The sequence below is a fragment of the Phyllostomus discolor genome, chromosome 1 (assembly GCF_004126475.2).
Source record: "Phyllostomus discolor isolate MPI-MPIP mPhyDis1 chromosome 1, mPhyDis1.pri.v3, whole genome shotgun sequence".
Classification (NCBI taxonomy): Eukaryota; Metazoa; Chordata; class Mammalia; order Chiroptera; family Phyllostomidae; genus Phyllostomus; species Phyllostomus discolor.
This window is the reverse complement of record NC_040903.2, coordinates 178,847,887-178,872,113: the sequence shown is the minus strand read 5'-3', so window position 1 is coordinate 178,872,113 and position 24,227 is coordinate 178,847,887. Positions and strand designations below refer to the sequence as shown.

The 24,227-nt window shown below is 43.0% G+C and overlaps 1 protein-coding gene across 1 annotated transcript in view; it reads right to left on the bottom strand.

The window, feature by feature from the left end:
- ABHD12B (abhydrolase domain containing 12B) overlaps window positions 1-22,619 on the bottom strand; it is a 28,799-nt gene extending 6,180 nt beyond the window's left edge. The window contains exons 1-9 of the mRNA XM_028505578.2: window positions 22,175-22,619; window positions 17,750-17,877; window positions 16,756-16,858; window positions 14,778-14,897; window positions 13,174-13,204; window positions 10,765-10,810; window positions 10,458-10,587; window positions 9,989-10,026; window positions 5,209-5,288 (exon numbers count right to left, since the gene is read on the bottom strand). Of these exons, the coding sequence (XP_028361379.1) occupies window positions 5,209-5,288; window positions 9,989-10,026; window positions 10,458-10,587; window positions 10,765-10,810; window positions 13,174-13,204; window positions 14,778-14,897; window positions 16,756-16,858; window positions 17,750-17,877; window positions 22,175-22,236 (738 nt within the window). The 5' untranslated portion in view covers window positions 22,237-22,619. The remainder of the gene's footprint in view (window positions 1-5,208; window positions 5,289-9,988; window positions 10,027-10,457; window positions 10,588-10,764; window positions 10,811-13,173; window positions 13,205-14,777; window positions 14,898-16,755; window positions 16,859-17,749; window positions 17,878-22,174) is intronic.
- Window positions 22,620-24,227: the final 1,608 nt, after the last annotated feature.

Below are 24,227 nucleotides of genomic sequence, written 5' to 3'. Positions count from 1 at the left end.
TTACTTCATCTGGTGTCTCACGCAGTATACACTTTCTTATTCAACAGTCATTTTAGAATTACTGCACTCCACTCATAATAAAAAATAGCTAATGGCTGTTAAATGCTTACTCTGTGCCAAGTCAGAAGAAAGCAAGAATCCTAAGGCAAAAGAACACAGAGCAGTCAACACAAATAGAAAAGCATGGTAAAAGGGTAGATTGAAACCTTAATACGTCATAATTATATCAAATGTAAAGAGATTAAATACTTCGATTAACAGACAAAAGTCTGTCATACTAGAAAAGAAATCAAAACCCTACTATATGCTGCTTGTAAGTGATATGCATTAAATGTAAGAATTCAGAAAAGTTAAAAGCCAATGGATAGAAAATGATGTATCATACAAACACTTAATAAAGGTATACTAATATCAGACAAAGTTGGCTTTAAGTCGAGCATTATTAAGTATAAAAGTATATATTTTCATGATGAAAAAAGGATCAACTCACATGAAAGATATAAATTACATTATTGCCCTGACTGGTGTAGCTCAGTTGGTACTGGGCGTTGTCCAGCAAAGCAAAAGTTCGCCAGTTGGATTCCTGATCAGGGCACATGCCTGGGTTGCAGGCCCAGTCCCCATTCAGGGCATGTGTGAGAGGCAAATGATCAATGTTTCTCTTCCTCTCTTTCTCCCTGCCTTCCTCCCAAGAATAAATAAAGTCTTTTTAAAATCACATTATTATTAAAGTATGTTTCTAATAATATAACTGCAAAAAACTACAGCAAAAATTGACAGATCTAAAGTAGAAATAACTCCACAATCATGGTGAGATATTTTAATACTCTTCCTTTAGTAACTAATAAAATAGTGAAACAATTGGTAAGGATATAGAAGAATTAAATGATATGTTAACATATTAACATAATTGACACATTAGAATACTGTACCCAAAAGACTGAACACATTCTTTTCAAGCATATGGAACATTTACCAAAATTGAGCATTTTGGGGGACATTAAGCAACTCTGAACAGATTTCAAAAACTGAAATCATACAGAGTATACTCTCAGGTGATGGTAGAATTGAGCTGGAAGTCAATAACAAAAAATCAAATCCTGGAATGTATAGAAATTATGAAATATACTTCTAAATAACCCATAAATCAAAGAAGCTACAATATCATAAAATATATTGAACAAAATTATAATTAAAATTCATTTAAAAACTTATGAGATGCAGCTGAAGTATGGCTTAGGTGGAATCTGCCTAAAGGCATAAACTAGGAAAAGAAATACTGAAAATAAATTATCCAAGTACCATCTCAAGAAAATTTTTAAAGAACAACAAATTAATTCTAAAGAAAATAGAGGAAAGAGAATAATGAAGACCAAAAATTAATAAGATAGTTAACTTACAATACAGATAATCAACAAAGTCTAAGTTGGTTCTTTGAAAAAACTAATAAAATTAACTTTTTAAAATATATTTTATTGATTATGCTATTACAGTTGTCCCATTTCCCCCTTCACTCCCCTCCACCCTGTACACCCTGTCCCACCCACATCCCCCCCTTTAGTCATATCCATGTGTCATACTTATAAGTTCTTTAGCTTCTACATTTCTCATACTATTCTTACCCTCTCCCTATCTATTTTCAACCTACAATCTATGATACTTATTCTCTGTACCTTTTCCCCCTCACTCCTCCTCCCACTCCCCTGTTGCTAACCCTCCATGTGATCTCCATTTCTGTGGTTCTGTTCCTGTTCTAGTTGTTTGCTTAGTTTCTTTTGGTTTTGTTGTAGGTATGGTTGTTAATAATTGTGAGCTTGCTGTCCTTTTACTATACATGTTTTTTTTTTAAATCTTCTTTTCTTAGACAAGTCCCTTTAGCTTTTCATAAAATAAGGGCTTGGTGATGATGAACTCCTTTAACTTGACCTTTTCTGAGAAGCACTTGATCTGCCCTTCCATTCTAAATGATAGCTTTGCTGGATACAGTACTCTGGGATGTAGGTCCTTGTCTTTCATGACTTGGAATACTTCTTTCCAGCCCCTTCTTGCCTGTAAGGTCTCTTTTGAGAAATCAGCTGACAGTCTGATGAAACTCCTTTGTAGGTGACTGTCCCCTTATCTCTTGCTGCTTCTAGGATTCTCTCCTTCATTTTTACCTTAGTTAATGTAATTATGATGTGCCTTGGTGTGTTTCTTCTTGGGTCCAACTTCTTTGGGGTTCTCTGAGCTTCCTGGATTTCCTGGAAGTCTATTTCCTTTGCCAGAATGGGGAAGTTCTGCTTTATTATTTGTTCAAATACGTGTTCAATCTGTTGCTTTTCCTCTTCCCCTTCTGGTACCCCTATAATTCGGATGTTGGAACGTTTAAAGATGTCCTGGAGGTTCCTAAGCTTCTCCTTGGTTTTTTTTTTGAATTCTTATTTCTCCATTCTTTTCTGTTCGGTTGTTTTTTTCTCCCTCCTGGTCCACTCTATTGTTTTGAGTCCCAGTTTCCTTCCCATCACTATTGATTCTCTGTGCATTTTCCTTCATTTCTTTTATGGTAACCTGCATTTGTCATCTAATTTGCGACCAAAATCAACCAATTCTGTGAGCTTCCTGATCACCAGTGTTTTGAACTGTGCATCTGATAGATTGGCTATCTCTCGGTCACTTAAAATGATGAGTCCTGGGGCATTGATCTGTTCTTTTGTTTGAGACATGTCTCTTTTTTTTTGGTCTGGTCGCTCCTATTACCGTGAGGGGCAGAGCCTTAGGTGTTCACCAGGCTGGGCACCCCAGTCACTAGATTGTGACATTGTATGTGGGGGCGGGGGCAGGAGGGAACAATGGCAGTTGCTCCTTCTTCATGGAACCTCAGTCCCTTCTCTGGGATCCTGGGTTGCGTGCTCTGCCCTGTTCCACAATCACTGCCTCACTGGGTCTGCCAGCTGCCACTTGCGTACTCAGAGTCCACCCGCTGCGATCTTGTGTGCCTCAGATGCCTTATGCACCCCCAGTTGCCTTATGCGCCCAACTCTCTCTGCTCTCCTCGCTGCGACCTGTGCCGGGACCCACACCTGGCGGCTTCTCTCTGCCCCTCCTACCAGTCTGGATGAACGGGTCTACTTCAACTTCTTGGATGGCCAACTTCCATTCAGATAAATTTTCTGTCAGTTCTGGTGTTATTCTGCCTCTAAATTGTTGTTGTTCCAATCCTGGTTGTGCGTGGAGGTACGGTGAGTTCACCTATGCCTCCATCTTGGCCGGAAGTCCAAAATTAATTAACTCTTGATGTAAATGTTGGCTGCTCCCTTCTCCTTGCTCTTGAACAACAGAAGCCATTGCTTGTGGAAGATTACGCTACCCTCCCCCAACACTCTAACCCCGGATGGCAGAAACAACTACCCCTTTACTCAAACCTTAGAGTCCTAGTGGATCAAGCCAAAGCTAAACTTTACCCGAAGTCACATCTTGTTCTGCTCTTTCCCCTTCCTTACCCTACAACCCTCAATCAAATGACCTTGAAGGTCTTTCTTGAAGAGTACTCTCAATAAATCACACACACCAAATTTCTGCCATGGACTTGGCTTCTAAGAGAACCTAACCTCGTGCCGGCCTGTGGACCAAATGGTTGCTGGTTTGATTCCTAGTCTAGGGCACATGCCTGGGTTGCAGGCTGGGTCCCCAGTGGGGAACAAGAAGCAACCACACAGTGATGTTTCACTACCCCTCTTTCTCTTTCCCTTCCCCTCTCTCTAAAAATTAATAAAATTGTTAAAAAAAAAAAGAACCTAACCTAAAACTGAAATTCAGAAAATCTAATAATTAATTTTTTAAAATAATTAATTTAAAAAATAAACTTGTATATACCATGTTCCTGAATTGGAAGACTCTATAAGAAAGCTATCAACTCTCCCCCAAAATTGATCTATAGATCCAAAGTAATCCCAATCATAACCCTAGGAAGTTGTTGTTGTTTTTTTAAGAAATTGACAAGTACATTCCAAAATGTATCTGGAAATGCAAAAGGTAAAGCATAGTCAAGATGGTCTTGAGTAAGAACAAAGTTGCCCTGATAGGTGTGGCTCAGTTGGTTAAGCATTGTCCCACAAAGCAAAAGGTCAGGGCACATGCCCGGGATGCGGGCACAGTCCTCAGCTGACACGAGGAAGAGGCAATCAATTGATGTTTCTCTCACACATCAGTGTTTCTCCCCCTCTCTCCTTCCCTTCTCCCCTCTTGAAAAATAAATATAGTAAATGAAAAAGGAAAAAGCTGAAGAACTTAGCCAGATAGCAAGACATATAAAGCTACAGTAATTAAAAGATTGTAGAGAAATGAGGCTCTACCAAGAGAGGAACACTGACACATAAAACACTGGCACTGCTGAGTGATGGGGCAGGTCGATTTAGTAAATGGCACTGGGCCAACTGAACAGGCATATGGACTTCTACATCCTACATATGCAAAAATACATGCCTGGGATGTAACTCTAAATGTAAGAGATAAAACAATTTCTAGAAAATAGCATAAAACAGTATCTTCATAATCTTTGGGTAAGCAGAGTTTTATTAAGATCCTTTTATTTTAAAAGCATTGACCATTAAAAAATGTTGGTAAACTGGTTCACATGAAATTGAGGAACATCTCTTCATTATGAGATACCATTAAGAAAGTAAAAAAGCAAAACAAGTATTTTAAAAAAGCAAAAAAATGGAATATATTTGAAATACAAAGAATTTGAATGACTTATGTCATTCAATGTAAATGTAAATGTGAAAGATAAGAGGTAAAGCTTTGGCTCTTAATAAGCTACTCAATCTATTAGAAGAAAATAAAAGCACTACCTCCCTGGCCAGTGTGGCTCAGTGGGTTGAGCACCAGCCTGCAAACTGAAAGGTTGCCAGTTCAATTCCCAGGCAGGGCACATGCCAGGATTGTAGGCCAGACCCCCATGTGGGCACCAATCGATGAATCTCTTATACATCAATGTTTCTCCCCCTCTCTTCCCTCTCTCTCTAAAAATAAATAAAATCTTTTTTAAAACAATAATAACAGCACTACCAATCCGAAAGCCATTGTGGTCTCCTCTAGTAGCAACTAACTAATAACCTGTGTTAAGTTAGATAACTTAGAAATATATAAAACTAGTTAAAAAAAGGATTGTGGTTAATAAACATGTGTGGAAACCCCTGGAGATATTGTGAAGATGAATAAGAGACTCACCTTTAGCAAGGGATAATTGATACTTGCAGTCCACATGTTGGTAAATGGAGCTTCCAAGATAATAGCATCAACTGGAGATCCTTGAAAATAATAAAAAAGAAATAATTCACCTATCATATCTAAATATCACCTTCACTAAATAAGGGGTACTCAAGGTATTGTACATGAACTACCCACATTAAAATCATTTGTGAAGCTTATTAATAATGCACATTCCTGGACCCCACACCAGACAGTAATTACTGAGTCAGAAGTCAGAATCTCCAGGGGACTGGGAGTGTGAGAATGTGCATTTTAAACAAGCCTCCCCACCCACCCAACCAAGAGATTTCCATGCACATAGTAGTTGCAAACTACTACTTTCTTCAAAAACACAACGAGATTTTCAAGGTTTGGAGAATTTAAGAAAGCAAAGTATTATGGGGAGGAAAACCGCTCAGCGGCCCATTGTTAAGAATGTGCCAGAGGCTGACTGGGTTGTTTTGGCCAACACCTTCTCAGAGAACAACTAGAAAACGTATATCAGGTGAGGATGTGTATATGTGTGTGCGCATGTGTATGTGTGTGTGTGTATGAAGGCACCTGAGGCCTGCTAAATCAGAGAGATTTTGTAGAGCCGTTACCAACAGACAAATACCAAAAGAGTCTGAGCTGCCTCTCCCCTCAAAGGAGTTGAAATTTTGAAAGCAACAGTGGTAGCTTAGAGACTTAGAACTAGACAGAACTTTCAGCATCCTCACAGGACCAAAGAGACAAAATTAGAGCTCAGGACCTGACAAGGAGAAAGGCCTTAGTACATTTCTTAGGCTTTTTGTTGTGACCTCAAAGGATGACACCTTGGGAGTAATGTGAACTAGAAACAAACCAGCTTAAAAACAGCTCAATCTCTGTTGTGATTTAGGTGATCTCCCCCTATTATAACTTTTAGGAGAAAAACAAATTCTTTCTAGACAAAGATAACTTATCCCAGCCTCACATTATATCTATAGTTTTCCATAAACAATGTCTAGATCTTAATTAAAAATAACTGGACATAGAGACAAAAATAGCCTCCCCCCCCAAATGAAAAAAAAACAATAATAGAAATAGATCAACAAAAGATCTAGATATTGGAATTATCATATATGGGATTTAAAATAACAAACAGTAAAATTTTTAAATTTTTATTAAAGTATTGCTATATTGATATCAAAGTATTAAAATTCTCACATTTAAAATTATTTACATGTATTTACATACATGTGTTACATGAACACATAATTAAATATATATTTAGGTAATATATTCAAGAAAGCAATGACAAAAATTTTAGCAGAAAACTAAATTCCGTTTTTAGAGACTTCTGGACAAGATGGAGATGTAGTAGATACACTTTGCCTCCTTGCACAACCAAAAGAAGGACAATAATAAACTTAAAAACACAAAACAACCACAACTGCCAGAAAATCAAACTGTATACAAGTCCGACAACCAAGAAGTTAAACATTCATCCAGACTGGTAGGAGGAGCAGAGACAGGAAGCTGGGGTGGAGAGGACTTGCAGCAAGGTGACTGCTGGACGACCAGGGCAGAAGGGATGGTAGCTGGTGGATCAGGCAGTCCCACATTTATATACAGATAAACCAGGAGGAACAACTAGGGAGTGAGACAGACCGAACAACCCAGGGTTCCAGGATGGAGGAAATAAAGCCTCAAAACCTCTGACTGTAAAAACCTGTGGGGGTTGCAGCAGCAGGAGAAACTCCCATCCTCACAGGAAGATTCACTGAAGAGACCTACAGGGTCCTAGAATGTACATAAACCCACTCACCCGGGAATCAGCACCAGAAAGGGCCAATTTGCCTGTTGGTAGTGGGGGAAGTGACTGAAAGCCAGCAGAGAGCCAAGCAAGGGGCATTGTTCCCTCCTACACCCCTACCCCACATACAGTGACTTGGGTTGCCCTGTGCTCTGCCCTGGTGAATATCTAAAGCTCCACCCCTTACCATGTAACAGGTGTACCAAGACAAAAAAAATATATGGCCCAAATGAAAAACAGATCAAAGCTCCAAAAATAGAACTAAGCGAGGAAGAGAAAGCCAAAATACCAGGTGCACAGTTCAAAACACTAGTAATCAGGATGTTTACAGAAATAGTTTAGTATGGTTGCAAAATTGAGGAAGAAGTGAAGGCTATAAAAAATTAAATAAAGGAAAATGTACAGGAAACCAACAGTGATGGGAAGGAAACCAGGACTCAAATCAGTGGTTTGGAATAGAAGGAAGAAATAAACATTCAACCAGAACAGAATGAAGAAGCAAGAACTCAAAATAACGAGGAAAGGCTTAGGACCTCTGGGACAACTTTAATCATTCCAACATCCAAATCATTGGGGTGCCAGAAGGAGAAGAGGAAGTGCAAAAAATTGAAAACTTATTTGAACTTCCCTAATCTGGCAAAGGAAATAGACTTCCAGGAAGTCCAGGAAGCACAGAGGGTCTCAAAGAAGTTGGATCCAAAGAAGCACACACCAAGGCACATCAATAATTACATTAGCCAAGATGAAAGATAAGGAGAGAATCTTAAAAGCAGCAAGAGAAAAGGAGACAGTTACCTACAAAGAAGTTCCCATCAGACTATCAGCTGATTTCTCAAAAGAAACCTTGCAGGCAAGAAAGGGCTGGAAAGAAGTATTTGAAGTCATGAAAGGCAAGGACCTATATCCCAGATTACTCTATCCAGCAAAGCTTTCATTTAGAATGGAAGGGCAGATAAAGTGCTTCCCAGATAAGGTCAAGTTAAAGGAATTCAGCATCACCAAGCTCTTATTATGTGAAATGTTGAAGGGACTTATCTAAGAAAAAGAAGATCAAAACTATGAAGTGTAAAATGACAACAAACTCACAACTCTCAACAACCAAACCTAAAACAAAAACAAACTAAGCAAACACGTAGAACAGGAACAAAATCACAGAAATGGAGATCACATGGAGGGTTATTAGCAGGATAGGGGAGAGGGGAGAATGGGGGAAATGGTACAGGGAATAAGCAGCACAAATGGTAGGTACAAAATAGATAGGGGGAGGTTAAGAATACTACAGGAAATGGAGAAGCCAAAGGACTTATGTGTACGACCCATGGACGTGAACTACGTGGGGAATGATGGTGGGGTGGTGGAGGGTGGAGGGAAATAAAGGGGAGAAAGAAAATGGGACAACTGTAATAACATAAGCAATAAAGTATATTTTTAAAAATAAAAAAGGAAAAAAGAAAACTATAAATTCTATAAAAAGTAATCAAATAGAAAGTCCATAACTGAATAATACAATTTAATTGAAAGTATGAAATCAATAGACTGGTTAAATACCAGATTAGAATCAGCTGAAAACAATTAATGAACTGTATAAATAGAGCAAAAGAAAATATCTAAACTAGAGCACAAAGAGAAAAAAAGTCTGGAAAACCCAGAAAAGGACCTAGGAGGGAGAGAAGACGAGAGGCAGGCATAATACTGAAGATACAAGGACCAATGATTTTCTAAAATAGATGAACATCAAGCCACAGAGTTCAGATGTGCTATAAACGCCAAGCAGAATAAGTACTAAGAAACCCACACCTAGAATAATCACAGTGGAACTGCTAAAAAACCAAGACCAAATGAAAATCTGAAGAACAATCAGAACAAAAAGCAAGCTTTATCTTCAAAGGAGCAGCGGTAACACTGCAGCTGACTTCCTAATGAAACAGTGAAAGCCAGAACAAAGCGTTGAGATAAAACTACCAGAATTCTGTGCCCAGTGAAAATATCCTTCAAGAATGAAGATGAAATAAAGACATTTTCAGACCAAAATTGAGAGAGTTCTTCAACAGACAGACAGAACAAATATCCTAGATGGAAACAGCAAAATACTGAAACTACTAAAGAGCAAAAAATTAATTAATTAAATCTAAATGTTGACTTTAAAATATAAAAATAATGTTTTATGAGATGTGTATAGAGAAAATTAAAATACATGATAGCAAGAGTTCATAAGCTGAGGATGTAAATGGAATTAGAGTATTCCAAGGTCATTGCATTATCTAGGAACTGAAGTGTTCATTTTCGTGAGAATTTAGTTCAGGTAATACAGCCTTGTCAACCCTGTGAAGGAAGTGACAGAGAGCTATGAGTCCTTAGAGGAGCATTGAAATAATGTTTAGCTTGCTTACATAAGTAATTAGGGTTGTGAATAGCAGGTGTTTACGTAACTCAGCCTGACCTGTCTTGCCAAGTAAAGTTTCAGGCATGATGCAAGAGCTTGAAAGCTTTTGATGCACATCAGAACCACCTTGTCCTATTCACAGAGATTCCGATTTGTGAAAATAGATGCAGGAAACCTGTGTTTTCAAAAAGCACCACAGGACAGTCTGATCCAGGCAGTTCTCAGCACATTTTGAGAAATGCTGACATAAATATTATATAAGAAGGGCTGCCGAAAGCAAGCCCTGCCTATTATTTCTCACTGTATTATTTTCCTCTCCTGTAATTCAAGTTACTCCATAACATTTATTAGCACTTCACAATGAGGGCTCTTTCAAAGGGAATGTTAACTTTTTCTTTAATATTTATTTTTAATTTCATACTCTTGAGAAAGTTTTCTATTATATATTAAATAGAGAGAAAAAAAAAGTTTGTTACACTATCAGAAACTGGCCAAAGCTGGAGTGCTTTAGGTACCTCTGTGTTCAAAATGTGCACAATAGCCTCTCGACTGTTTTCAGTTTCCCACCTCAAGCCAGAAAACTAATCATCCTACAGTACCTTTCTCTTCGAGTACTCTTGCAGCATTTGTTGCAACTCTGCAAAGCAATGAAAGTTAGTATTTATGTGAAATAGTGACTTAACAGTCAAGTAAATAATACAAAATGCGACACCCAGGACAAGCATCTAATGAAAGCTCTGGAAGCTCTGGTTAGAAAATGCGCATAGACACAAAATTTTGCACAGGATTTCAAGGGGTCCCACTGACCCTAAATTAAGAATCCTTTTCATTAAAACTCTCAAGGAGAGTTCTCCAATGGGCTTCAATGTCACAGATAACCATGGAGCTGAGTAGACCCTCCCTGTTTGACAACCAGACACACGGAGAAGGCCAGGGCTCTGGCCACATGCAGGAAGTGAGAGAAACCAGAGAAGAGTCCCTTACTCCTCGATCACGGCCCTTCCAGGGCTCACTGCTGCCCAAAGCCCCAAGGACCTGGCAAAGGACCCATCTTCAGACCCCACTTACCCTGTACCCAGAGAGTGGCCCCAGAGGCACACGGGGGTGGTACCACTTCTTGCCTTAGTCCACTGATAGACACAAATAGCATCTGCAGTCAGTCCCTCCTCCGTGGGCTTACCTGTGGAGTCCCCGAACCCTGGCAGCAAGGAAAGGCAAACACAGTATCACCACCTCCAAAGTGAGTCATCAAAAGCCTCCTGCCTCTTGAAAAATCTTTGTACACTGTTTTTTGGTTTTTTGGTGTAATTTTTTTATTCTTGTTTATTCTGTTATGGTTTCCCAATTTTTCCCCTTTTGCCCTTGAAATGCATACCTCTGTAGTCAACAGACAGGACATGAAAGCCACCATCACTCAGCACCTAGATGGCAAAGGAGCTGTTATCACTTTAATTAGAAGACATAAACAGAAAAGGTGGTATAACTCCTGGGCACCTCCATAACCCCAGTTGTGATGGTTTAATAAGTAGGCAAAAGATACGTTTTGGAAATCTGGTGTTTGACTTCAATCTTGAGAAGGTCAGGCCCAATGGGAAGGAAGGGATGGGAGCAGCAGGGCACAGCAGGGGTGCACAGCCTGGGCCACACTGTGGCTCTGCCACTCACCAGCTGTGTGACCTCGGGCAAGCCATTCACATTTAAATATGTAAATATTATTCTGAAAAGTGAAAAACAATAGTCGCTGCCTTCAGGATTGTTGGAAGATTACATGAGGTGACACATTAAAATATCTTGGTACATAGTAAATATCTTTTCTAAAGAATTCCCTTCAGAATAAGAACTCTACACAAAATTGTAGCAGAGGCAATCAGATAATAGGGAGATAATTATATTAAATAAAAACATAAAGAGTTAATACCAATCAAAAATAAAGAGATCATTAGATTAAATCAAACCACTGCCAAGCCCCATCTAGATTAAGTGAGGACAGAAACAACTTTAAATGAAATGAATTACAAAGATAGACAAAGAGAACAGAGAGCAAAGGAGCAAATTTACTGTACAGACACCTTTCCAACTAAATCCTCGCAATAGTCCTGTAAGGAAGGCACTGTCCCCACTGAACAGACTGAGCCTCAGAGAGTGGGAGCACTGCATTCATGGTCGGCCACCCACGTGGCCAGAGGCAGAACCCAGACTCACAGCTGGGCCCGAGTACGGCCAGTACTGTGCTTCCTCTCCCACAGCACAGACATGGGTGGCTGACTCTCATCAGGAACTTTTAAATACAAATTGAACTAATAATGAGAAAATAATCTATTTTAAATATCTATTTACACTACATTCACTCCAAAAAAAAGTAATCTAAGAAACAGGGCAGTTCAGCAGCCAGGGAAATGGGAAGGTTTGTGTGTGGTTTGTGACACTGGAAGTGGAAGGACCACGTGACAATACAGCTCAAGAACAACAACAGCAACAGAGTCTAGGAACTTATCTCTAGGAAAAAAAAATTCCCAAAGAAGAATAAACTAAATGCTTAAAGTTTTCCATAGCAAATCTATTGAAAAGAAATCACCTATCCAAGAGAGAAAATGAAGAGCTGAGGCAGTATGGCCAGGCTGGGAGGGGCTGACTGGGGCTGGTGACATCCAGAAGCTGCCTGGGGGAGGGGAGAAGTCTTCTCATACCTTCCCCACCCACCCCAACTACCACAAGGATGATCTGGCCAATTTTCACACCTACACCTCCAACTTTTCTCCCTTCTGTGCACACAGGGAACATACAAGTCCACTCTGCCAAGAGTGGGAGGAGAAAAAAAATAAGTGTTCTCACAGACATCAGCTTCACCACCATCCCACGTGGGAAGTGCAGAGAGAGGGGTCCAGGATGGAAAGCACAGCTAAAAATGAATAGGCATCACGGTCCCAGGCAAAACTGTATCCAGCCCCGACTCCTCCACCAATCAGCTCTGCGAAGGCAGTGAGTGATGGAGAGAGGAGCTTCCTGTCTGAAACAGGGAGGGAAGGATGAAGAAGGGGCTGGGGATTCTGGGCCTGGCAGGATCCTGTGCCCCACTAATACTGTTAAATTGGGAAAGAGCTGAGGTGGGAGCAGACACACAAGAGGAGAGATCAGGCCCTATGGTCAGTAACTGGATAAGCCACCTGGTCACCTGCAGCAAAAACTGACCCAGCTGGAATGTGGGAGAGGATACACAGAGAGCTTGCTTGACCAGCTCTGAGTCAGAAGTCAGAGATAGATAAGTGGGAAGCCTGCCATTGCCCTCACAGTTGGAAATGCAGGGGCCGCCCCAACAAACTGGAGTCATACGGCAGGCAGGCTTGTGAGAACAGCAAAGCGTGGCCACCATCCCACCCTGCAGCCAGGGCCTGGATAACTTTTAAAAACAGACATTCTAGGTCTTTATCCTATATCACAAAAAAATGTTGTTTCTTGTAGGAGTGATTGTATCCTATTCACACTTAAGGTATCTTCTCAACCCAGCCCTCAGCCCTCAGAAAAAGCAAATAAATAAACCTTCAATTCCATCTGCTAATGCAGGTACTAAATTCATGAAAGTGTCTGGGTCTCAGAGATATTCACAGCTATGTTGATCCCCATGGTCAAAGCAGGAAGAAAGTCCACCCATGGAAGCCTGAGCCCCAGACACCAAACCCACCTTGGGGAGCTCTCAGAAGACAACCATGCTGAAGGCTGAGGATGATCTTAAGAAGAGAATAGTTGGAGACATAAAATCAGTGCCTTGTGGCCCCTTCAGACATACCTGTACTAGATTAAGCCTGTGAGGTGCTGCCCTGTAGAAAAGGTTAAAAAAAAAAGGGCAAGATTTAGGAACTGGGATGACAAATTCAATAAAAATCACTACCATGCTGCTGGCAGCTGATCTCACACCTTTCTTTGTCAGGTTAGAGAAATAACTAGGAGAAAGGGAAGTGGGCGGGTCGGGGGAATGATTGATGGCTCCCACTCCTGCTGAACTCCTCTGCTTCTCGCCACAAGCATTTGATGAATATGCATCTGAATCCATCTCCTTACACTTATATGCAGCAAAACTCATTTCTAAGAATACTTTTGGAAGCTAAAGGAAAATAAGTTCCAGAAAGTGGCTTTTTAGAACAAAGGATGATATAGTCACACTCACTAAACTCACATCTGCCTGGAGCCTGTCCATGGAGCCACCAAAGGCAAGGTGAGGGAAGGAGAGAGACTCACACTCCTGGAGGTTCAAGAAACATTTTTTTTCCCAAATAACCTCCCATTTGGCCTCCTTTCAGCTCAGTACTACTGACGGTGAGCTGAGGCCTCTGGGCAGGGGACGGGAGGAAGCTGGGGCTAGCCCCAGAGCTAGCAAATCTGCAATAACTGAGAGGATAGCAGATTCACACAGAGAGGCAGACGTGGAGGTGGGATCCACATGATCCTTTACATAAGTGCATTGTCACACCATGCCCAAGTCTGCACTATCAGAACAATGTTAAACAATGTTGAAAAATGTTAAATTCACAGGCAATCTCTGTAAATGTGACTCTAAAATGGACTCCTCAAGAAAGCCCCTTGAGTAAAGGCAAGTCTTGAGAAAGCCATCATCTGACAGAAAAAGACCGTGAGAAAAAGAGTCATAGACAAGGGAGCCAAGGGGCAGATTCCAGGGCTTATCACTTAGTTTGAAGTGACCCTCCAGAGACAGAACCAGGTCTGTGGGTCTGTGAGGCACGTCGCCCCTCCCCCAAGCTGACAAGGGGCAGTCAGAGCTGATCATCATCAGCCACTGTAATCCCAGGCCCACTGAAGGCTCTGGCAGCTGCACATCAAAGGAGAGCCCGGCCTCTGGGAGGCAGTCTGTGTTACAAAGCAAGGTTGGGACCAGGGAGAGCACAGCCAAGGCATCAGTATTCTAGGCTAGACTTGGTCGGAATTCCAGGTGATCTCTCACAGAAGTCCACAGCACTGATTAATAGGATCCACGCTGAATAAAACAATCTTCGTGTACCTTTGTGAAAACACCATTGATATGGAAATTGCTCTTTCGGTGCCCATATTTCATGCCCGTTCCCTTTCCCATCATCCATGGGTCCAATCCATCATTTCAGACACTCTTAGTAGTAAAGGAACCACTGCTTTCCTGGAAACCAGTATCTAAATTTTGAAAGTTAGTGTCCCTCTCAGTTAAGGACCCACATTATTCTACATCTAGAATGTATGGATTTTTTTAAAGAAAAGTCTACTACCAGGACACTATGAAATTTCAACAAGGGGAAAAAATATGTGGAAGCATCTTACAGAGTTGAAAACCAAGCCTTGCCTTTCATTCCCCCACAAGACTGAAATGCTCTGTCTCTCTCTCTTAAAAAAAAAAAAGGCACTGACCGGTGTTCTGCACTGCCGTGAAGGTAAACAATAATTGGGTTGCCATCCTGAAGGGCCACTTCGTACCAGCAACGGTCCTTCCCCTCAGCATCTTCCCTCCGGCAGGCGGGAACTGTGTGCCTGAAGAGCAAGGGAAGTTTTTAACACACATGGACTGAGAGAAGACTTCTCTATCCTTGCCAAAGTCTGAAACACTTTTTATGCCAGGTAGATGATAGATAGAAGGATAATAGATAGATAGATAGATAACTGTGTTTATATATTTTATTCAAATTTACATATACAAATGTTTACCTGAGTAGTATATACATATGGTAAACATCAAAATGTAATATGACAAAGCATCCTGTAATAAAAACCACTGTTGCTCTGCCCCTTCTTCCCCGTGCATGGAGACAATCCCTTTTATCCAGGGACTGTTTTAGTCCTTCTGACTCCCACACCTAATAATCTTCCAACACCGCAGTTCTTGCGTGCAATCCATCAGAGTGCAGTCCACCGAGTGGAAACAGGTGAAAGATAACAGATGTTTGCTGTGTGCTATTGGTTTGGTTTAACAGGTAAGTTGGAAAGAATGTGAAGGGAAATCAGTGTAGGTGGGAGGAAAGAACTTCAACATGAAACTAAGCTGTTGTTCTCAAGAAACCCAGCGACTTTGTGGTTGTAGATATCTGCCTGAACTTCAGCTCCTTTGCCTTGTTAAACCAATGAACCAACCCTGAAAATATAAACACGGCCATAGGGCATGTCCCAAGGTGACTTGGAGAACTGGCCACATGATGAAAAGTCTTCCTTCAGTCCTCTGACATAAAACCCCAGGGCCTCTGTACCGTGAAGACGGTACCCAGCGGCATTGCTGCTAGCTAGGTAAGCCGACCAGAGAGGTGACTCACCAAACCAAGGACCGAAGGGGTAAGAGCAAAGAATAAAAGTATTTTCAAATTTCAACATGCTTAGCTGAACGGTACCCTGCTGTTTAGAAAGACGTTTGTGAATCCGTATTGGGTCCTAAACATTCCATGGCCACATGTTTAAACTCAAGGAGATGAAATATAAAACAGCACTGGGAAACTGGCAGCCACGGAGAAGTAATAGAACGAAACAGAAGAAGCATAGTGCAAAAGACAATAGAAAGCTCATGACGTCACTTGACAAGTATTAATGGATAAGTGCCAAGCACATGCTAAGCAATGAAGACCCACCAACAAAGTCCCTTATGGAAGACATAGTCCCGTAAGAAAAGCAAACACTAACCACATAATTGCGCAAACATTACTTAATTACCAAGGGAATAAATGCCGTGAAGGACAAACACAGGTTGCCACTACCATATGCCTAAAATGGGCATGAGGAAAGGCTTCCCTGAAAATTAGCCACCTCTGACCCAAGTGGTGAGCAGTCAGTTATACAGAAGGCGGGAACAGAGAGACAGGGGTGTCCAACCTGCGGCCCTGTGGGCCGCATGTGGCCCAGGGTAGCTATGAATGCGGCCTAACACAAAATCGTAAATTTACTTAAAATATTATGAGATTTTTTTGTGATTACATGTTGCAATGTATTTAATGTGTGGCCCAAGACAACTCTTCTTCTTCCAGTGTGGCCCAGAGACACTGAGAGGTTGGGCACCCCTATATGTAGACAGAGAGTGTGGTGTGCTATGCGAGGAGGCCAGTGGGTCTGGAGCAGAGTAGAGAGAGTAGTGAGGAGTAAGTCAGGAGGAGGGGCCGGGACCAGGTCCTTCAGGCCTAGTGAAAGGCCCAAAGCACAGAGCTTGTCACACTCCAAAGTAAAGTTCCTGAAAAGCAAACTGAAGCAGGTCAAATATCAATACAAACGAAAGGTGTACGGAACAGCTTCCAGGTGCCTCAGAGGAGCACCAACCTCTCCACAGGCAAGGGGCACAGCCCTGCTCATCCTCACCCTTGTAACATGGAAACCAAGTTCATTAAGCAACCCAGTGCCCAATCAGTGCACTCACCAGACTCCCAGAATCACCCTAGGTTCAACTTTGATATAGAAGTTCACTGTGCCAGGCATCTTTGACTCTGGTTTCTTTAAATCCACAAGAAATGGTGCTTTGACTGGAAAGAAGAAATCATTATCAACTCCCAGAATCAAATTCCAGGCGTTTTACTCAGAATCAAAAAAACTAATTAACCTCACTGCTAACACGTTTCTGAGTGTCAAGCTACTACACTAAATTCTTAGCAAATTATTTTATTTTATAAACTAAGGCTAGCCTAAAGAAGGATTGGCCAAAAAAATTCTAAAGCTAGATTTTAAAATAGCACCAGTGTGTGGTAGGTAGTTCATAATAGTTTATTCAATCCTTATGCTTATCTCAAGCTGAAAGCAACGAAGACCATTCCCTTGAGAAGAGGAACCAGAAACAGGTGATGAGTGTTCAGCTACTGTCAAGTGTTACTTTTTAAAGTGAAACCTAATTATGAGCCATAAGCCATGAAATGTCCAGGATAACTATGCACCTGGGCACATGCAGGTGAGAGCATTACTCATGTCCTAGAAGAGCCCCGCAGTACATTGACTAACACAGCACTTGGTAGAAAAGACACGGGAAAATAGAGTTCTACTATCAGCATTTCCCTTCCTTTCTTTCTCTTTCTCGCTCTCTCTCTCTCTCTGTCTCTCTCTCTCTCTCTCTGTCTTTCGGGATATGGGTAACAAGAGGAAGTGAAAAAGATTTCAACAGGCAGTAAAACACCCACATTAACAGCTGATTTGAAGACTGAGCTCCTGAATTGGAACCCTTCCCACAAGGCCATGTTTTTCTGTTTCCAACAGATTGCAAGGCCTCATGCTCAGCCCCAAAGCCAATGGTAAGCTGGTCTCAGACCATTTAACTCTAGCCACAATTTTATAACTGATGACTATTTTTCATTGTGCAGTGAGAGCAGTGGGCTTTTTATTTGGGGGAAAATATATAGGCAGATTCATGGCGGGTATATACTTACAAAAATTAAAATAAACTAACATGTCCATCAGAGGAGGGAAAATGTGTTCTTTTAACGATTTACTAGTAAAGCTGCGGTACTGAGTGGCAATCTTCCTTCCAAGTGTCTCACAGCACTGTGGAACAGACCTGCAAGATATTGTGAAACAAATAAGGTATTCAAAAATCAGTCCAGGTTTTGTCTTGGTTTGTTTTTTCTGCTAAGGTCCAAGTCAAACTTCAGACACTGACACAGGGAATTACCGGTAACTTGGCATTTAAGTATTTACAGGATTGTATGTAATTAGGACAGATCAAGACTGGGCAGGCACTAAGGGAGAAGCAGGGGAGAAGGGCAATAAGGAGGGGCCCTGACCAGCTGCTGACAAAGCCTAAGAGGGCCAGGACGGGCAGGGAGCGGGCACGGATGCCCCAGAGTCAGGCTCATTCTCTCACTGCAGCCCCACAGGAGGACCCTGAAGTCATCAGGAACCAGGAGTCAATATAACGGTTGCCACATTTTTTAATTATATCATAATTCAGTGCTGTGTGTTAGCTATTATTAGTAGTAGTAGTCTAAAGCATTAAGCAAGTTAACATCAGATCACCACACTTCTGACTGGGTCTTAGGAAGAAATGAGCCAATAAGAGAAAAACCCCACTTCTGATGTGACCTCCCTGGTGAGGGGCACCATGAGGAGCAGGGTGGGGAGTGAGGGGGTCTGGAGGGTGGTGACAGCAGGGCTGGGCCTGGTCAGGGAGGGACACAGTGGGCCATGCACATAGTGTTTATCCTACTGTCTCCGTGACACAAACCACTAAACTGGGAGCCATCAGCAGACAAGTTACGAGTTTTCCATGAGGCGTCACTAATGTCACTCTGTCTCTAGCCACATCTCTCAGGAGGGTTGAGTGTCTCTTACCTTTGAGAAGCAAGGGATACAGGAGGCCAGTGTGAACACTCCTGCTTCCAGTTTTTTGTCCACATCACCCATTAAATAAACCCCTTTCCCCCTTGTGGGCAGTCAGGGTGAAGACTGCTCAATGTAATCAAATTGTGAGGTTGGGGGCTGAGAAGCATTTTTGACAAACTGTTTCCCCTGCCTTGATTTTGCTAGCAGACCAGAGGCGGTTGAGAAGGTAACTTTTATCACCTATACTTGGCAAATGAGAAGACTGAAAAGTTAAGCAACCTTCCCAAGGTCACACAACCAGGGAATGGCAGGGCCACATGTACCCTGGTCTGTCTGACCCGAGCTCTGTGATGCTCTGCAGTGTGCTGTCACATGCCTAGTGAGTTCCTTGTGCCACCCACACAAGCAAAAATGAACCCCAAGGACAAGGCTGGTCACTGGCAAAATACAGCTCTCAGAGCAGGTTGTTTCAGGACCCCCTTCTTCCTTTCAGCACCCTTGCCGCTCTCAGGGTCCCTTCCTCCTCCTACTTTCTCCCCTCTTTCTGCTCCTGTGTTCTCAGGAGCCTTCTGATACCAAAATATCAAAGAAAGACCCCTAAAAAATTTCCCTCGAGTGTTAATAACTTAAAAGTCGGAGTGCTTATATGTGTTTGGAAGAGGCAAGAAGGAAGAAGGCAATGAATCTCTGATGAATTCCAGCAATTCTCAGAGAGTGGAAAAGATACCTTGGCTAAGGGTAATGAATAACCCTTCAAATACATCAGATATGGGCAATTGCCTACTCACGAAATCAGCAAGAAAGAAATGAAAATGACTGTTGCATAATACTTTAAAATAGGCTGAAGGTGGTAGGAAGGAGAGGTCATTGTGGTTCTGATTTTAGAGATAAAACATCAACACCCAGAAAAGTCACTTTGAGCCACAGATCAAGCCCAAATGGGCAGAACTGAACACGATCTGAATTCTCCTGCTTCCTTCAAGCTGGCCGGCCCCGGCTTTCATTCTCCCGACTCTCAGAACTCAGGCTGCCCTGCCTGTTAGGCTCCTGCTAAGTTACCTTTGAAGGTAGCAGGGTGCTTGGGAGGCAGAGACAGTAGAAGGAAATATGTTCCCCTTTTTAAAGAATAATTCATGCAGGACCCTTCTCTCAAATAGCTCAAGGCACTTCTGTGAGAAGAGAACAGAGTGACCGGACCCCTTGGAGCGCGCAGTGGCTTCTTTTAACGGGGGGAGGGGGGGGGCCCCGCGGGGGATTGTCAGTTTGACTTCCCCTGGATCAGTAGGGGATCAGAAGGCCCCGGTGGCTCACAGACCTTATTCGAGCAGAGGACACAGCATCAGCCCACTCCCCACTAACGGCCAGCCACATCCAACAGCCCCCTCGATGCTCTGGGGTTCCTGCGCCTGCCCTTTGATCAGATGTGTCTGTAACTGCATGGCATCCCACAGGGGCCATGGAGCCGAACTGGATGGTCCTTACTGGAGAAACCTGGTGGAACCCAAGGTGCCACAGGGCAAACCATTCGTGCTTCATGCTCAGAGGTGTCTACAAACCCACCTTGGGATGTGCAAATCTGACATTTGGCAAGATAACTATTCCAAATATTAAGACATGCTGCACACCCAACATGCCCATTCATTCAGCCAACATGCAAGTTACATCCGTGTCCTCCCCTCTGCTTTCCTCCCAGCCAAATCTTCCCCTTCTTTCACATCCCCTCAAGTGTCTCTTCTTTGTCAAAGCCTCTCTAGACAGATCTTCCCATGGTGGCTTTTCTTCTCCTTTTACCCTTCCCACCAATTATAATCAAGGCCTCAGTTTGACCTTTAATTATTGTCTGATTGTTTTCTCATCATTAGCCTGTCTTTCCAACTTTATGCCAGGCCCCAGACGATGAGAAGCACATGGCATATAACGCTGCTCTTACTTTCCACTCTGTCTACCACAGGGCTGAGCTCCATAAACACTGTTGATCAACAGGTTGAACGTGAGACGAAAGGCTCACGGGAAGCCCTCCATGATGTGTGCTGACCTGGACCAGCCTGGCTCCAAGAAACAAGAAGGACCCAGGATGCTGCGGTCTGGGCCTCAGCCTCAGCGAGTTAAATTAGATCAGCAATTTTCTGCTCAAAGAAATGCGCTACTATTTTACTCCCTCAAGAAGCTTCCCTTGAGACCTATTTTTTAGTAATTAGTAAGGCAAGTAGTAGAGGGTCCCCAACTCCCCATCTCCCACTCCACTATCAACAACAGCAAAGTGAGTTGTTCTCTAAAAGCATGAACTGTATCTTTGATTCTCTGCCAAATACATGTTAAATAATCAACTATCAGCTCTATAGAAAGCACGAAGTAGAAAGTCAGTAAGTGCCAGCTTTCCCAGAACAATTGACCATATCAGGAGGTAGTGCCTGGGAACAGGAAGTTTGAAAAGTGCTGTCAGTCAGGATATTCTGACTGGTGCTCGGATCCAGCACAGAAGGGGGCATGGCCTGCACTGCTGGGCCCGGGACAGCTGTGCTCTGCTCCCTGCTCTGAGCTACAGAAGGAATAAGACAGAAGATGGATGTTTGTCTTCACCACTCAGGCATTCCAAAGTGAAGTCTCCTTTGTCTGGTTGCAGTTCTTGAGTATTTTGTAATGAGAAAAAATTAAACAAAAACAAAGACAAACAAAAAAGCCAATACCTTCCTATACCAACGAACCAAAACAAGATACCCAAGTTCCTGGGTTCAGGTTCTCCAACCAATACCTGGCTGTGTTACACGCGAGACTGGGAATATACGGCTGGTGGACTCAGATAGTTTAAGATTATTGCTTAAGCCAGGGAAGGATTCATGGGAGGAAGAGAATAAAAAACTCACTGATATAGGCATTTCAGATTTAGAGGATGTAAGACCATGACACAGGTTATGCCAGGTTACAGTTCAGTGTTCTCTTCACCTTCAGCACTATGGAAGGGTGTTTGTTCTTTAAATACATGCCAGAGGGTTCACACTCTGGGAGCCACCTGGCTTCCCCATCCGTTTCCATCTACCAGATAGGCCCTTGACCTAAAAGGATGCCATCCAAGACTATAACATAGATAATTATTGTCACTGTCATTATTTTTTAAAATCCATCCTGCGAATTAGTAAAATGGTCAAGGCAGATAAGAGATTGTTATAGGAACCTGAACCATCTTTCTGGAATCTCTAGTTCAGAAGCTCCAAAGGTATCTAAGTTCCTAAAAAAATCAAACCTGGGAGTCTTGCGGGCCAGAGTAGCGGCTGAAGGTAAGGTGGCATCCAAAAGGCCCCAGGGCTTCACAGAGCTCTGGGGCCTCTGAAGCTCCCCTCCCTGCCCCTCCCCCCAGCAGCAAGAGCGCCTGCCCTCGAGCCCCAAAGCCGGCCTTTGCGCCTTGGTTACGGATCGTAGCCTTGCTCTTCCCTCGGCCCCTCCCTCTGCCCCGTCGCCGAGTAGCTCGGCAGCTGGAGCTGTCCCTGCGCTCCCGGGGTGGACAGGTCTGCCGGCCTTGGGCAGCGTGCACTCACCGCGCGTTCCGCACGACCATGTCCCACCAGGCGGCCACACAGTCCTCCGCGTTCGTCTCCATCCCGCGCCGTGTCCGGAACCGCCACTGTGGGAGCTGCTGCCGGGATCCCTGGGCCGCGCCCCGCCCGCCCCCGCGGTGTCCAGCCGGCCGTCCAGCCCCGTTCCGGCTGCAACCTGGCAGGGCAACAACCACAACCACGGGACCTGCGAGCTGGGGAGACTAGGGTGGCAGACCCAACCGCAGGAGCAGGACGAAGCCTGAGGGTGGACTTCAGGCTGACCGAGGGCACCACCCTTCCACGCACACACACAGTATAATAGAAACAGGTTTCCCTTGCTCATAATTAATGAGGCGTGCACAATTGTATTCTGTTTTATTTTGTACATTTGTGTATGTGTGTGCACACCATTTCTTACTATGGTAGTGATAAAAAAAGTTTGATTGCCATACCTGTAGAAGATCTTCATGAAGAATTATGTTTTTTCTACTTTGACTCTTTTTTTCATTCTCTCTTTCTTTTCTCTTTTTCTGAAGCATCCTCACCCTCCCTCCCCTTTTTAACGGTTTATCTGTGGGGTTATGAACCACACATGTCACAGAACCCCACCTTGCATTAAGAGTTCACACCTTGAAAGCATTGGCGGGATTCAGGTTTGCAGAACGCATTGTCACCTGGGAGCAGGGACTGTCCTCCAGCGGAGCTGCTCCAGGGAAGCCACAGGGCAAACTACAGGGGCACATGTCTGACAAGAGGGCATGGGGCTCTGTCCAGGAACAATTTGATGCCGGCATCAAGTCTTCATATTGGAGGCAAGCTGCCACCTCCTCAGAGGGAAAATGTGAGGTTCTGTGGTGCCTGTGCTGTTTGGGCTTTGCCATCTGTGCAGAGGGCACAGCAGGGGTCAGCCAACCCCCAATAAGCACACAGGGACCCATCAATGTGGAGCAAGTAGGCCAGTCTGGAGGACAGCACCACACTTTTCAAGAACGGGCATTCTCTTCCAGAACTAGGCCATTTCATACAACCGGTCAGGCCAGGGGGAATTCTGGTCACTGCCTGTAATTGTTCTGTGAATGTCAATTTTCTGATTCACATCAAGATGGAAGAGGAATCAGAACAGGAAAAACCAAGGGGATCTATGCCTGACTGATGAGCCAGCTGCTGGTGGGTTTTCACAGGGCCACACCCTGCATGATGAGAGAGGTGAAGTCCCACCTCCAGCAGGTGTCAGACTCCACCACCCCTGGGATCTGAGTACTTATTCCAGGAAGCTCTGGTTGAGACCCTGGGCCAAGCAGGCAGGGGAGGAGAGAGCAGCAGCTGTATTTGGTCCCAGATTCTATCTCTGTTTGTTGATTCGGATTGAGAGTGTAGTCTCACATGCTGGTTAAACAAACAAACTCATATGCCCCAAGTCTAAGGAAATGTTTGAAATGCTCAGCAAAATCTCTGAAGTGGAAAATCACTATGGCCTTTTTTTAAAAAGGTTGTATAAATTAAAACTCTAGGAGAGAGCTTTTCACAAGGTTAATAGCTTCTTTTCAAAAGGCATATCCTGGAAACCAGAGAGCAAAGTCCTTGATAAGATTTGGTGGGATCTAAAAGCCAAGTGATTCGTTCATTTATTTATTCAGTATCTATTTACGAAGCAACTTTAGGGTGACTGACACCACATTGGGCGCTATAGGGATAAAAAGCCAGATCTTGCCTGATAGATTTAGCTCAGGATAAAACATGGCTATAGGGATAAAAAGCCAGATCTTGCCTGATAGATTTAGCTCAGGATAAAACATGGAAACATGAAATAGAAATTGAAGAGTACCCTAAGTTTGGAAATTAGATGGAGGGTGCAGGCCTAGATGTGGGGAGAGGGGACGTGAGGGAACATTTCAGGGTGGTGGAAACAGCCTACATCTCAAATGTGCTGGAGTATATGTGACTGTAAACTTTCACCAAAATTCGAAGAGTTAGAAACCTTCCAAAGGTGAATTTGACTGAATGTAAATTGTACTTCAACGAGCCTGACTTTTGGAAAAGTGATCTAACACAT